Source organism: Trematosphaeria pertusa (assembly GCF_010094035.1).
Source record: "Trematosphaeria pertusa strain CBS 122368 unplaced genomic scaffold BU26scaffold_6, whole genome shotgun sequence".
NCBI classification, from domain to species: Eukaryota; Fungi; Ascomycota; class Dothideomycetes; order Pleosporales; family Trematosphaeriaceae; genus Trematosphaeria; species Trematosphaeria pertusa.
In genome coordinates, this window is record NW_022987217.1 from 612,351 (window position 1) to 625,947 (window position 13,597).

The 13,597-nt window shown below is 55.3% G+C and overlaps 5 protein-coding genes across 5 annotated transcripts; 3 read left to right on the plus strand and 2 right to left on the minus strand.

The window, feature by feature from the left end:
* Positions 1–1,307: 1,307 nt before the first annotated feature.
* Positions 1,308–2,768, plus strand: BU26DRAFT_504240 (uncharacterized protein; the record flags this gene model as incomplete). Its single annotated transcript, XM_033826760.1, has 1 exon — positions 1,308–2,768. The coding sequence occupies one exon, from the start codon at positions 1,308–1,310 to the stop codon at positions 2,766–2,768; it is 1,461 nt and encodes a 486-aa protein (XP_033684810.1).
* A 751-nt stretch (positions 2,769–3,519) lies between these two features.
* BU26DRAFT_604120 (uncharacterized protein) lies at positions 3,520–5,214 on the plus strand. The gene is made up of 2 exons (XM_033835492.1): positions 3,520–4,403; positions 4,459–5,214. Exons 1-2 carry the CDS (start codon positions 3,834–3,836, stop codon positions 4,750–4,752), a joined length of 864 nt encoding a protein of 287 aa, XP_033684811.1. The 5' UTR covers positions 3,520–3,833; the 3' UTR covers positions 4,753–5,214.
* An 871-nt stretch (positions 5,215–6,085) lies between these two features.
* Positions 6,086–7,095, minus strand: BU26DRAFT_425273 (glycosyltransferase family 25 protein; the record flags this gene model as incomplete). Its single annotated transcript, XM_033823616.1, has 2 exons — positions 6,086–6,854; positions 6,908–7,095. 2 exons carry the CDS (start codon positions 7,093–7,095, stop codon positions 6,086–6,088), a joined length of 957 nt encoding a protein of 318 aa, XP_033684812.1.
* A 1,375-nt stretch (positions 7,096–8,470) lies between these two features.
* BU26DRAFT_518343 (uncharacterized protein) lies at positions 8,471–11,809 on the minus strand (the record flags this gene model as incomplete). The annotated part of the gene is made up of 1 exon (XM_033828790.1): positions 8,471–11,809. One exon carries the CDS (start codon positions 11,807–11,809, stop codon positions 8,612–8,614), a length of 3,198 nt encoding a protein of 1,065 aa, XP_033684813.1. The 3' UTR covers positions 8,471–8,611.
* A 207-nt stretch (positions 11,810–12,016) lies between these two features.
* BU26DRAFT_563702 (Dor1-domain-containing protein) lies at positions 12,017–13,489 on the plus strand (the record flags this gene model as incomplete). Its single annotated transcript, XM_033833198.1, has 1 exon — positions 12,017–13,489. One exon carries the CDS (start codon positions 12,017–12,019, stop codon positions 13,487–13,489), a length of 1,473 nt encoding a protein of 490 aa, XP_033684814.1.
* Between the last annotated feature and the right edge of the window lie 108 nt (positions 13,490–13,597).

Here is a 13,597-nt window from a genome sequence, read left to right on the forward strand (position 1 = left end):
GGCGAGCGGGCGTCGTACAACCGGTTCGTACTGCCCTATGACTTGTTGCTTGGGAACTTGCTTCTAACCGTGTGGTTTCTTACAGGGAGCGTGGTGTTGGTGGTCGACATGGTTCAAGTCAGTGCCGCTACACGGAGTAGCTGCACGGGAAAGTATGGGGTACCGTAGACTTGCGCTTGTGGGTGGTTTTAACGACTAACACGCCCGGCTCTAGAGTCGGTATTTGAACCTCCTACGCGTTGACTTGGGCAGCACGCGAAAGGTAAGCTTCCAGGGCCCTACTCATTCTTCAATCCCCTTGCACGGCGCTAAGAGTCACAATAGCGCTGGAGGTTTTCAGCCTACGACTCTTCAATATTGCGCCATCCCCTCGTCCACCAAAGGCAATCCGTCGTACGGCACATTGCGAGTCCGTCTAAATCTAACGCTTACCTTGCTTGCACATGTGCTAATATACGCAGACGAACCCACTGTTTCTCGATACTTTCCTGCTCCCCAGGCGTTGGTCTATGGCCCACCCTCCCACGTGAGTCGCACTCCTGAGAGGCCTGAGAGGCCACAATCCAAGGCTCGCGTTATTCATGCGCTAACCTTTACCGCAGGCCTTGCCCAACTTCGTTTGGTTGTTGATATTGGCTACCAAGTTAGCTTGAACCCAAAACTCGCTATATGCATGTGCTAACCTCTCCGTTAGCGTTCCGCCTACTTACTCGGTGGTTGCCAATAATCGCTACCCGGTTAGCAGAGACCTAAACCTATCTTTTCGCACATGTGCTGATGTCTGCAGCCTTAACCGCGCTGCCCCTGCTGCACCCAACTCTTTTAACTTTCTAGTAAGCTCTTGTTCTGCGCTCGATTTAGGCGCGTGCTAAAGCTGCAGCTGTTGCCGTTGGTTTGGCCCGTTCGTCAAGAAATCGCGTCATCTATCCTCCGGCTTCTCGCACCTGACAGTACTACTGTGTATATGTATTGGATTGTTATTGTGTATACGAACAGGCGCTAGGTATAGTGCCTATACTGTGTTGCTCGCAGAGCATGTATTGTGTAATAGTGCGGACCTCTCTACGACGTAGCCCCCCATGTAAAACCTAACTTAATAAAAATGCGATACTCCGCAAACATGGTCCCACGCCGCCGGCGCTGCCCAGCAGGAATGTGTGCACGGACGCGAACGCATGCGCAGAGTTGCTGCCTGGATCTATTGATTGGGCGCGCGTTTATATCTGAGCAAGCTGCCTTCCCTCATCCCCGCCCGCGACCGAACCTTCTCCCTACAGCAGCCAAATCGCTACCCGCCCCCGCATATCATGTCCCCTAATGCGCATCTGCTGGACTTGCCCCGCGAGCTCCGCGATAAGATATACGCGGATTACCTCTCCGAGGACGGCGGATACCTCTTTAACTTCGAGCGGGGCAGGTTGGGAACTGCCGAGCACCAGCCTATCAACCTCTCGCTTATGTATACCTGTAGGCAGGTAGCTACGGAGATGCGAGGCCTAGCTCTCGGGGCCAATGCTGTTACATTCACTACTGGATATTCCAATCGGACTAGAGCGGACGCTGGTCAGTTCGACCACTACCTTGACCAAGTGCGAAGGTTCAAGAACAGCTTGCTCAGCTCCGCACATCCGTGCGTCACCGCGGAAGCCATCGAGCACACGGCTCGCCATCATGGAGAATTCCTGCCTGTCTTGCGTCGATTGCAGGCAGAAGGCTGGACGCATGACTTGATCGGAAACAACGGGGGTCTAGCTCCCTCTCGTGAACGCCACTTCGTCGCTTCTACCTTAGCCGAGCTGTCCAAGCACCCGGATTTTACCGCCATTCTCTCCCAAGACAACGGCCTTCTTTGGGGTACAGACGAGACGCCAAATCTCAACGAGATTGTTTCTTGCAATCCCTTGCCCTGGGCGATACCTACAAAAGATGATATTGCCAAGCTTTCGCAAGCGGTATCTAACCCAACCCCACTAGCGGGTGAATGCTGGGAGCGTCAAAAGTATCGTTACTCAGCGGCTGCGTTGGCTATCAACTTCTTGGCTTCACTGCCGCCCCACGTGCGGGTTCAGTTCCGCACCCTTATTTTACGGGAAGACAGGATGGCTGTCGGGTACCCTGAATGCCATGCACAGGGCCTCATTCCCTTCTGCCGAGAGAATCCTCGACTTCGCATTACCCAGACCGTTAATCTATGGAGAAACGCCTTCCCGAAGGGATCCAAACCTCTACGTATCGTGCTGAATCCAGCGTCTGTCCTGGCGCGAAGATACCAGTACAACAAGCTCAATGCTCATGGAGTAACCGACTCCGTGGCCCTCTGGATCATGGAAGCCGTAGCTCTTCCATCCTTTGGTATGCCCCCAGGCTCCTTGACAGTTATCCTTGATGGCGACCCTATCCCAAGCGAGACGGTGCATGTTTTCGATAGGGTTCTTCGGGACGCCGCCTGGCAAAGCGCCCTTGATGAGTGCTATGCTCGAAAGCATATCCCTAGCCCATCTTGGTTCGAAAGGAGAAGCCACAAGTGCTACAGATTCGAAGGATTCCCAGCAGCGCTCGACGACATCGTAAAAGGGCGATCATTCATTCGTTGCAACTTCAACCCGGGCGATGTCTGGGATGTTGAGCGGCTTGTCGAAGCAAATCGCAACTGGTCGGCTAAGGAATGGGCCCGACAATGGATAGATCACCGGCCAAGAACCTTTGAAACTACGGTACCCCTGCCAAGTTGGCTTGAGCTCAGGCGCGAGGATGCCCTTCCGGAATGATCAGCAAGCCAGGGATAATGAGAAGGCTTTTCATCGCTCAAAGTCGTGGTAACCCGTACCTTGTGTCTTGGAAACCGAGGACTAGGCGATCTCTCTTCGTTACTACTTGTGATTTATTCTGCGAGCGTGGACAGGGGAGGAACCCGAGCGCCAAAGTTCCTCGGAAGATGGGTCTTAGGTATAGCTTAACTTACAATAGCTGCGCTCGATTCGCCAATCGGACGAGCAAACAAGCTGGGAAGTTCAACGTATTGATTAGTCCAACCATACCTAACCCGTTAACCCTCCAACTCATCACCCTCGTCTAAAGTCTCCGGAGGCTCTGATCACTCGTCCGAGGCTGAAGGCATGGAAACGATCCGACGAGAATCATGGGCTGAGGCGGACAGAATGCGATGCGAATAGGTGGTGACGGCCAACCGGGCGTACCCCCGAGGGATCACCACAGGAGATCTGGTAACGGTATATTACGTTAAATGCAGGGCATGAGCGGATACCCTCTTTTTGCTTTAGATGCACCAGAAAGAACATTGTTTCTCCCAAGACACAGCGACTCCCAGCGAGCTAGCTGTTGTACAACAATAATAGCACATCTTCAAAGGTGACAGCCGGGATTTCCCTCCTAGAATCCCATCGCGCTAGACTATTCATGGAAGACGCTAGGTCGTTGCTGATCACGTGAGTGCGCGTTCCCTTCAGCGGTATCAGGAACAGTCCAAAGAAAAAATTTGGATGGCAATTATCTAATATATGGACGGACCGCAGCAAAAGTATTGTCGTTCATTTTCCCACGGTTTCCACTGTGTGGACTGGCTCAACTTGGTGGTTGATAATCCCGCCAAGCGCGGCCACAGCCGCGAATCCTTCGACGGTGGTGCCGAACGAAACCTTCTCTCCACCTCGTTTGCGAAGTTACATCGACCGGTGAGTCAAAATGCAGGCTCTTCGCGTTCCCAACGTCCCTCTTTAACCTTCCCGGCCCCCGTCGCTCGTTCCTGGAGTCCAAAAATTCCGCTATTCGTTCGCTTTCCCTGTCCGTCATTTTCGCTCGCTACACATCGCAGGATGTCGAACCCGAACGGCTTCCGCACCGTGCTACTCCTGACGCCACCGCTCTTCCTCCTTCTCCCGATTTCGGTTCTGGCTTTCGTTCTCGAGCGCATCACCCAAGCCCTCCTCCTCGCGCAGACGCTTCGCAGTTGGCGCAACGGCGCGCAGGAAATTACCGTCTACGGCCCCACTGCGAACTCCACAGACCCCTCCGACTATGACTACACCGACGTCTCCCTAGGCATAAACTATGCACCCACTGCTGCAATACTCGGCGTCAGCGTTGTCGCGTTCGTTGTGAGCATTCTAGGCGTGTGCGGGATATGGGAGCTGAGGAGGATGGAGGGCTCCGCGAGAACACAGAGGGTGTGGAGTTGGTTATTGCTGGTTGCTCATGTCGCCGTGGTGGGCTTAAGTGTCGGTGTGCTGGCGTATGCGAGTGCGCTGCAAGGGAGCGAGAAGAGCTGGAAGAGCTATGCGGATGTGGGGAAGGAAGGGCAGAGGTTCACAAGGGAGACATGGGTGTGTCAGATCGACGAGTTCTACCCCAAGCAGGATTGGGCGAGGCCGGCTTGTGGGCTTGCGGTATGTTTTATTGTCTTCTCGACGTGGCACCTAGACAGATGCTGATGATGCGTAGAAAGCGACGAGACTCATTCTGATTCCCCTGGCTGTATCCGCGGCTCTGGTAATACTGGGCACGTGGATTCTCGTACGTGACCGGGGAGGTGCGGCGTGGTTGGTTGGGGGTAAGGGTCGCTATGGGGCCTTCAAGAGCGTTTATGAGCTGCAGCCTCCTGCACCGGCATATCCGTTTCAACCGGCGCCGCAGTTCTATCAGATGCCGCCGGCACAAGCACCAGTTCAGTTCCAGCCAGAACCAACAGTCCAGAAACATGCCGCAACGACCGAAGAAAGAACTGTTTTCAGATAAAGAGGACACCGTTCAGTACGGTAGGTAGTAATTCCCAACGCTCTTACGTAAACATAATGTACTCAACTACTTCTTATTTCCATTCTTCCACTTCGAGGCTTGTTTTCAGTCTCGTGCACGGCCTGCTACTCTTGTTTGGCAAAATCCACACGGTGTCCACCCATTCTGGAGGAGCCGAGGTTCGCCTTCGCTCGTCTTCACCCTCTTCATTCCTGGGACGTCTACCGAGCTAGCACCCTGTCTGGTTGAACTTCAAGATGTCCGTGGCATTCGAGCCAAGAGCGATCGCTAGCTCAATCCATTTCTGACTTCCTGTTATAATCTTTCGCTAAGACAGTGGAAGGAGAACTCACGTCGAGCTTTGCCGGAGCAGGATGATGCTCGCGACTGAGAGCATACAGTGTCGTCCAATTCTGAGTCTGTACAATTGCGTGACCGTTGCGGTACTCTACCGATCTAGTCAATACCTCTATTCAGCTCAACGATCCCACATTATGCACATTGAACAATGTAGTTCGGCCCGGGACACGGCGTCGGAGAAGACGACGCCCAGGGCGACGAAGAGGCCGGAGAAGCGTACGTTAAGCTTGTAATAGTTTTGAGGTCCGCATTGGAGTATTATTTTGCGACCTTGAGAAGGCAAGAGACAGAACTAATGTGTAGGGTGCGACAGTAGGCGCACGTGGCTGTTCCTTCCTTGCATGTCCTCGGACGTCATCCCTACCGCCCACGGTCTATAACTCTTCATCAGCCTGTGCATGGCATGCACCTCGCCGATATTCGCTCATACTCTACGTTGAACGGAGAAAGTACCAGCGCACGAAACGGAACTCCAGCGTTCGCCAAGGTGTTCAGGACCACAAGTTTCTTGACCTGCGTCAAGACCGGCCGGCAAGACGCATTTGGGTTTATCCGGACCGATCCGCCGACCACAAAAGCCTATTTTCCATTACAAAAAGGCGCGACGACACGCACTTGGAGAGGATGTTGAAGACACGATCTCGCCGTCGAATGGTGACGTTCATGCATCTTGGCACCCCGATTCATCGGTCATGTTCGACCTTGCGACCTGCACCATCATTTGTATCCTCCTCCCAACGATGGTAACCGGTTTGGCCCGATAATATAAGGAGATGGTGAGGGGTGCTACCGGAAGAATGTCCTGGGAAACCGAGCGGTCTCGGCACGAGAGAACGAGGAAGACGTTTGCATTTCTAACATAGAAGAGGAAGCCAACAGTCGCCTAACACCGTATTCAGACACCCAAGTATACCCTGCTCAGCTCTACGCCTAAACCCAGGAATGCATTCCCGAAAGGTGTTCTATCTCCCTCTTAACTCGGCCTAGGAAAGTCTTTATACTCATCCTTCCTCACGTAAACACCCTCACCTCTGGGTATCTCTAATGTACCCTTTATCTCCTTTAGCAACGTCTTATCCGGCCACTGGCTCTTCACCACCGTATCCTCCCCGATCGGAATCAGCTGCTTGAGGTTCAGCTTCGTGCTAAACACAATCTGCCCAGTCTCCCCGACTTTGCGATACTTGCCGCCCGCATCGCCTCTATCAGAGTCCCTGTCCGAGGAGCCGGCGGCTCTATGCGTCCCGATGAGAGGCGGATATGGAGCGAGGCACCCACCGCCGACGTAGCACAACCTGTTCAGTGCGCGGTCGGACGGGAGCGCTTGCTCAAGCTCTTGATCTTCCAGTAGTCTCCTCGCCCCTTGCAGCGAGATCGCATAGCCCCAGGTGCAGAGCCCGCGACGTGGTCCATATATAACGCGATTAAACGTCCCATTCAGCTGCGGTGGCGTCAAGTTCGGCTGGCGGCGAGGATATCCCCACAGAGATTGTGGCACAGCCGTTGGATCGTCACGGATAACCCAGTACCGCTGGTCGACATCCTCTATGTTGCGCGCCCCGCAGTGTCCCACCCAGAGTATGTCCCATCCATCGCCGTAGGGAGAGTGTGTGGCCTGCCTCTCCTGATCGAGGATGTATCGCGTGCCGCGGGCGAATTCAACCAACTGGTTCTTGATGTTGACGTCCCAGTCAGCGTCGTCTTCTAGCACTAGAGCTGAGGCGATCTGCTCTGCTGCGATTCTATAAGGTGTCAGTGGTTATATCGAGAACACGAGGACGGTTGTCGAAGCGACCTTTGCGCGATGTTCATATGCACTCTCCAGCACCCATATGTTCCATTCGACTCCTCCCTGTTCCAACTTTCCGGTATCGCCTTCTCGGGAACCTTAGACGCATCGACCCCATCCTCCCACTGAAACCTGATGCCGGATAGCGAGGCCGCAAGCGCAATCATATCACGTTTATCCGTTCTCTCCGGCATCGACGCAACGAATATCCGTTCAAACTGCATCTGCATTAGTACATGGTCGCTTTCCAAGACAGAGAATTACGGTCGTCTCACCCCAAGAGTGTCATTCTTCACATCCAAAACGCCACCCGACTGAACAAACTTCGCGTACGTCGCCTGCGCATGCTCCTTCGCACGATCAATCGACCCATACGCCCAAGCGAACGCAAAGATGAACCAAACTGCCGCGAGTGCACCGACCCAAACGAGCGGACCACGGGCCAGCATCTCGCTTCAAGCGCCAAAGGAACGACTTGTGATAAATGAGTGACAGGAAAGGTCAACGAAATACGGTAGAGAGGGAATGACTGAGAAGGCCGAGACATCGAGAACAGAAGTCCAGGGGCGACAATACATTATTTCCAGGAGACAATCAATCCCCCGTCCTTCAGCTGGGCTTGTGTTATCGTTCTCCAAAAGTTACTACATCGGGCCGACATACAGGTGATTGGTCCACATGGGCGGAGTGGCGCAAACCTAGAGCCCCTGATAGGCAGCACGGCACGCGATAGTGATGCTATTCGCTGCCAAGGTGCGGGTCGATCCCTCTGTGATCGCCTTGTTACCCAGACCTCGGGACTCGGGATACGAGGTTTCTACCGCACATACCTCCGGACGTATGCTGACGTCTACAGTATGCGGATTTCGCTTGCGTCCAAGGCGAACTGGGATTGTGCGTGGCGGGGGTTGGAGTGTTGGAGCGCGACTTCGAAGCAGGGGCGTTAATTGCGCCACCTCGTATCTATTGAGGGACGCGGGCCCGGCCATTGGGTAGCGAGCAGCGATCAGCCAGCCTTGTCCTGCAGAGAATGACAGCGTCTTCTCTACCCTAGCATCTAGCTTGCGGTCCCGAAGCGTAATAATCCTGCATAATAAGTGCTGCAGCGGATGCTACACAAGCTACAGTTCCTAAATCGAGATCTGAGCGATCGCGCGGCAGATCTTGTATTGCTAGGGCATCGTGTCAGCACTTCTATCGCCTGAGGGCAAACATCCCTCCGACCTCGATGAAGCAGTACACGAGCTGGCCAGCTCTAGGCGAAGTACGCTCTCGGTTTCCGTATTTTCCGATCCGAGCTCACAAGCAGGAATACGCATCCGCCCCAGCCTATTACAGACTCCCCGCGATATGCCGTTAGAGTCAGATAGGCAAAGTAAGACTAGACATTCTGCGGCCTTGGGTTGCAATTAGCACCGCACTTGATAAAAGGCTGCGGATACGGTAAGCAACGCTTTGGGTGGACTGGACAGCCCAGTTCGTATGAGCATAGGGGGAAGAACGCTCAGCCCAACCCTACTGAACAAATCGAAAAGACCGCACATTCCACGCAAAGAGCAACCCGATTCACTTGAGTACATATTAAGTATTTTCTGCTCTATTCGAAATACACAGCTCCATCTCCTGCGAAGCCGAAATTATCTCCACGCTCGAACGCCTCGCGATGCAGTCCACTCCAATGCGCGATTACACAAACAAACAATCAAACAATCAAGCTGGGTTCTGCGGAGCCTGCAGTCTTAGACCTTCAAGCTTCTCAAGCTGTCTCCTCAGCATGACTGTAGCGCCTAGACTGATCTTGCGCAGTCCGTCGCGCTCGCCTTCTTCACTTCCGTTTGAGCTGCGTTTCAGAACGTCCTTGGCGGCTTCGATTGCCTTGTCGAGGAGCTTTGGTGAAGTGTCTGAAGTACTGCGGTACAAATACTCTAGGTCTTCCTCGAACGGAGACACATTGTTGCTGAGGGCATGGGCGATGAAGGCGCGGGCCCGGAAGTACGCGCGCTCGGTATAGAGCGCACTGCTGAGCTTAGTCTCCGGCGCTTCGCGATGAACGTCGTAGCCTGCTTCGTTGTAGTAAGGTTCCTTTACGAGCACTAGCCCCATTATCGAGACCAACACCTGGAGTAACGTGCTCTTCGACGGGCTCCAGCTCTCGTTCCGCTCGTCTGCATGCCACGTACCCAACAAACTGAGACAGATCTTCCCATCCTCATACAAGTTCGGATTGACCGGTCCGTTTCCGTTGGTCCAGCTATGGAAGAACGCTTCAGGGGGTTGCTGCGGGTACGAAGACCCGAGGTGGAAATCGATGACAAACGGTGCGAATTCGTACGGCGTGTCTGAAGGACCAATAATGAGGACCCGGATGAGGTCGAGACGGGATTCCCAGGTCCGGACAAAAATATTTGCGGGAAGTGAGCCGCGGAGGATCTTGTGCTCTTTGGCGACGCGGCGCATAAAGACAGATGACGATGATGCGGTGTGGCGTAGGTAGTGATGGTCGGATGGCGGGAGAGAGTCCAGGATCATGAATGGTGAGGGGCCATCTGAAGTCATACCATTCGCGTTGGGCTCGGACGAGTCGTGTGTGGTCATCACGGCATCTTCTGCCGTCGAAGATAGAGTGTGAGGGTCCGGTGCGCTTGGCTCGGCGTCCATCTGCACCGGAGATTTTCGGTCGGCATCGGACGCTTCTGGGGTAGTGTTTGAAGTGACAGCATCCTCAGTCGGCTCAAGGTCTGGCATGGACTCATCATCGTCACTTTCCTCGTCCTCTTCTTCCGTGGACCAATCTTCTTCATTGCTGCCACCGATGGGTTCATCCATGCCCTCGTATTCTATCCACATCTCATTGAAGGACGCGGAGTCAAAGTCGGACACGTCTTCCTCGTCGTCATAATCAACAGATCCGCCGTCAAGTGCCGGCATGCTGAAAAACTGGCTGTCCATATCGCTGCTATAAGCGAGCGTCACCCGCTCGCTCGGAACGCGAATATCCACCACGGGCTTGGCCGCGCCTAACCGGACGGTGATCTTGCCGTCCAATCCGAGATCAATGACTTCGCCGAACCAGCTCGGACCTTCTATATTGGCAGGCAGCGCCTGGAAGTCGATTGCCTCTGGATGTACAAGCACAAAGTCGCCACGACGCCGTGTCAGGCTGGGTGTAGAGCGTATATCGTAGAGACTGACGTCTTCTGTGCTGTCACAGAGCTTTCCAGTTTCAGAGGGCGGAATGAGGTCTTCCTCAAGGAACTGAATGGACGGGTTCTCGAACCATCGGACCGTGGCTATTCGATCGCGCGACTTCACGGCCTGTACTATGCCAACCTTGGCGGGCCTGAAAGTCCAGGGCACATCCCCGCCGGTACTCTCGCGTTGCCCTTTCGTGCACACTATTTCCCCGGGCCATACCTCGTCATCATCTTCCACATTCGGATCCGGGATCAGGGACGGGCTCATGTCCTCGGTAATGGTCAGATCTTGCCATTGCACAGTGACTTGGGTATGCGTCTGCATGACTAGAAATACATTCATGTCGTAGCCCAGCGTCTCGGTCCGCGGTACTTTTGTCAGCTTACCTTGGGGGTAGCCGTTGGGCATGTTCCGGGTCCCGTCGTATTTAACAGCGGCTCCAGTGAGATCTTTGAAGTGAACGCGGTCTCCAACGGTCACCTCAGCTACATGGTATGACCGGACGGCGCCGTCGGTTGAGACAGGGAGCGTGGCGGCAGCCGATCGCGAGGCATCGTAGACGAAGAGGTTGTGGCTGTCCATCTCGTCGCGATATAGACGGCTGGGAGGCTCCTGATGCTGAGAAGCACTTGTGCTGCCTCCAATTCTCCTACTGAGCCAGTGCACGGAGATGAACAGAGGCCGAGTTTCAACAACCATGCCATGAGGCCGCACGTTTGGGTCGAAGGCGCCATATCTCCATCGGCCTCTTCGCAGGTTGCCCTTCTTCGTCTTGACGGTGTCGCCAACGCTTAACCGGTCGGTCATGGCGTCGTCGTGCTCCAAGTCATCGGGGTTTTCCACTACGACGACTGAGTTGTTGGAGAGCTTGATCGCCACCTCCTCGTACACCTCCTCGATCCGGCCAATCCAGTCCTCGTACACGACCAGCGCGCCCTCGACATACTCGTGCACGTTTATCAGTTCGTCGGCGGGTACTCCTCTTATCGACAGATCGTCGGTCATTGCATGCGTAAGGTGGCCGCCGTTGAACATGGTCGCGGGGAAGAGGGTGCACACGGCCTTTGTCCCAATGACGGTCCCGCTCATCGGGTCTTTCGCGTTCCTCTTGACCACATCCCCAACATACAAGGCCCGATCGAGCAATTCTAGTTTCGACTCCGGTATCAGCTCCGTCTTCAGCTGTGTCTGCCATGAGACGAGAACGGCGCCCCGCGGAGGGATGCCTGTCCGCATAAACTTCTCGAAATCCCCCAACGCTATGTCATGGTGCTTTTCTATGTCCTCTCCATAGTCCCGCTGCGGCCGTGGCGCATGGCTGTCAACGTCGCCGAATGACCGGTCCACGACGCCGACGCTGAATCTATCGTCTTTCAGTCCGACAGTGTCCTCGACGCAGAAGACGACATCGTCAGGCTGGCTGCCCATGTGGGCGGCGGGCGGGATCGGCCTGTCTGCAGGGTGCTCGGCGAAAGCTGCGGCCGCACGGTCAGATTCTTGGGGGGAAGGATGCACGATGCTGGAGGCAGAGAAGAAGGGAACCGGCGGGGCGATGTTTGCAGGCTGCGGCGGCGATGGGTCGCTGGCGGGGCTGGTGGTGAGGAAGCGGTCGGCGAAGAGGCGTGCGAGGAATCTTTCGAACACAGTGCGGGCTTCGGCAGCTTGGTCTTGCTCGAGGGCGTTGGGGTCGGATTCAGGGCTGTCGTCGTCCATGGCGGGTGCATATGCAGGCCTGCGGCATGTGAACAATGCCTTTCAGCGTCGGCTGGGTCCGAGCGTCTGCCGCGCTAAGGCTCCGGCCCGCGCTTTGGCACGTCCGCCACCTTCGAGGCCCGTTCAGCAGCCGCTGCCGGCCAGAGGAGACTCAATTGACGTCGAGGGCCGTCTGCAGTCCCTGCAAACACCGCAAACACCGCAACCATGGCGGACCCGCTGTACGAGCTGCTAATCCCCTACTTCGACGCCCACGATGCGCATTCACGGCCCACGCTCACCGACGCTGTCACGTCGGCGTACCTCTCCCGCCTGACCACGCTGCCGCTCGCCGCGCTCACCTCCTCGGAGCAACAATCGCTCTCGCAGAGCTCGCAGTCAATCCTCCGCTCGCTCCAGGCCCTCTCCAAACGCTCGCACAGGTCCATAATATCCTCGTCCGACCACCTCTCCCGCCTCCGCCATGTCCTTCCAACGATCGGACAGGATGCAGGGACGGTTCAGACAGAGCTTCCGAAGCTGGAGACAGCAGCACATAATTTTTCGCAGAAGTACAGCAAGAGCGCGGAGAATCCCATCTTAGACAGGCGGAGAAAGGCGATGCTGCTGGCTAGGAATATTGACCGGGTATCTGATGTGCTGGACCTGCCCACGCTGCTCTCCTCCGCCATTTCCTCCTCTACAGTTCCGACTCAGGCCTCCGCTGCAAGTACTTCTACCACAAATGCGAATTATGCTTCGGCCCTCGACCTGCATGCGCATATCAAGCGTCTATATACTCTCTACCCGAACTCGCATCTCATATCGACCCTTTCTTCGCAAGCGGAACATGAAATGAAGGCCATGACCTCGAACTTGATCGCGTCTCTCCAGTCGCACGGCATCAAGCTAGCAGGTGCCATGCGCACGATCGGCTGGCTGCGCCGTGTAGCCCCCGAGCTGGACGAATCATGGTCGACACGACAAACCAACATTGGTAGCGGAGAAGGCAGTCTGGGCGCCCTATTCCTAGTCTGCCGTCTAGCATGTCTGGAGTCCATGCTCTCCGCCCTCGATCCCTTGCGAGAGCTCGCAGACCAAGAAACAGAAAAGCGTGTGAACGGGAAGGCAAAGGGAGACGCAGGATGGGCAGTCGGCCAGCAGACCGAGAAGTACTTGAAGAAGTATCTCGAAGTCTTCCGCGAGCAAAGCTTCGCCATCATATCCATGTACAAGTCCATCTTCCCCTCCGCGCTGCCCGCGCCAGGCTCCGACGAAGCATCAGCACCTGCGGTGAAGCCAGCCACCAAGGGCGCCAATCCCCTTCAACCCATACCCTCCGCCCTCGCCACTTTCCCGCTTCATCTCGTCGAGATGCTCTTCGACACTCTTCGGGCATACCTTCCAAACGTGCAAGATCGGTCCTCGCGGGATTCGCTGCTCACACAGGTGCTGTACTGTGCAGGCTCGCTGGGGCGATTAGGCGGCGACTTCAGCATGATGATTGCGCTTTTGGAAGAGGATTTGCGGGCAGCAATGGAAGAGGAAGAAGAGGTCGAGGAGAACGAGGCAGAGGAAGAATGGGTCGACGTCATGAAGAAGCACCGTGTGCAGGCTAGTCGGCTAGAGTTGCTGGCCTCTGGCGTGGGAACAGGACGCACGACCAGCCCTGTGGATAGAATCATTAGTCCAGGCCATTGAAGATAGGGGACCATAATGAATCCAGGGTTACATGGTCCACTGGATGCATCGGCCTAGTGCTTGATCGCACAAAGTTCTCAAAAGCAGAGCTGTGACCTGGGAATATCA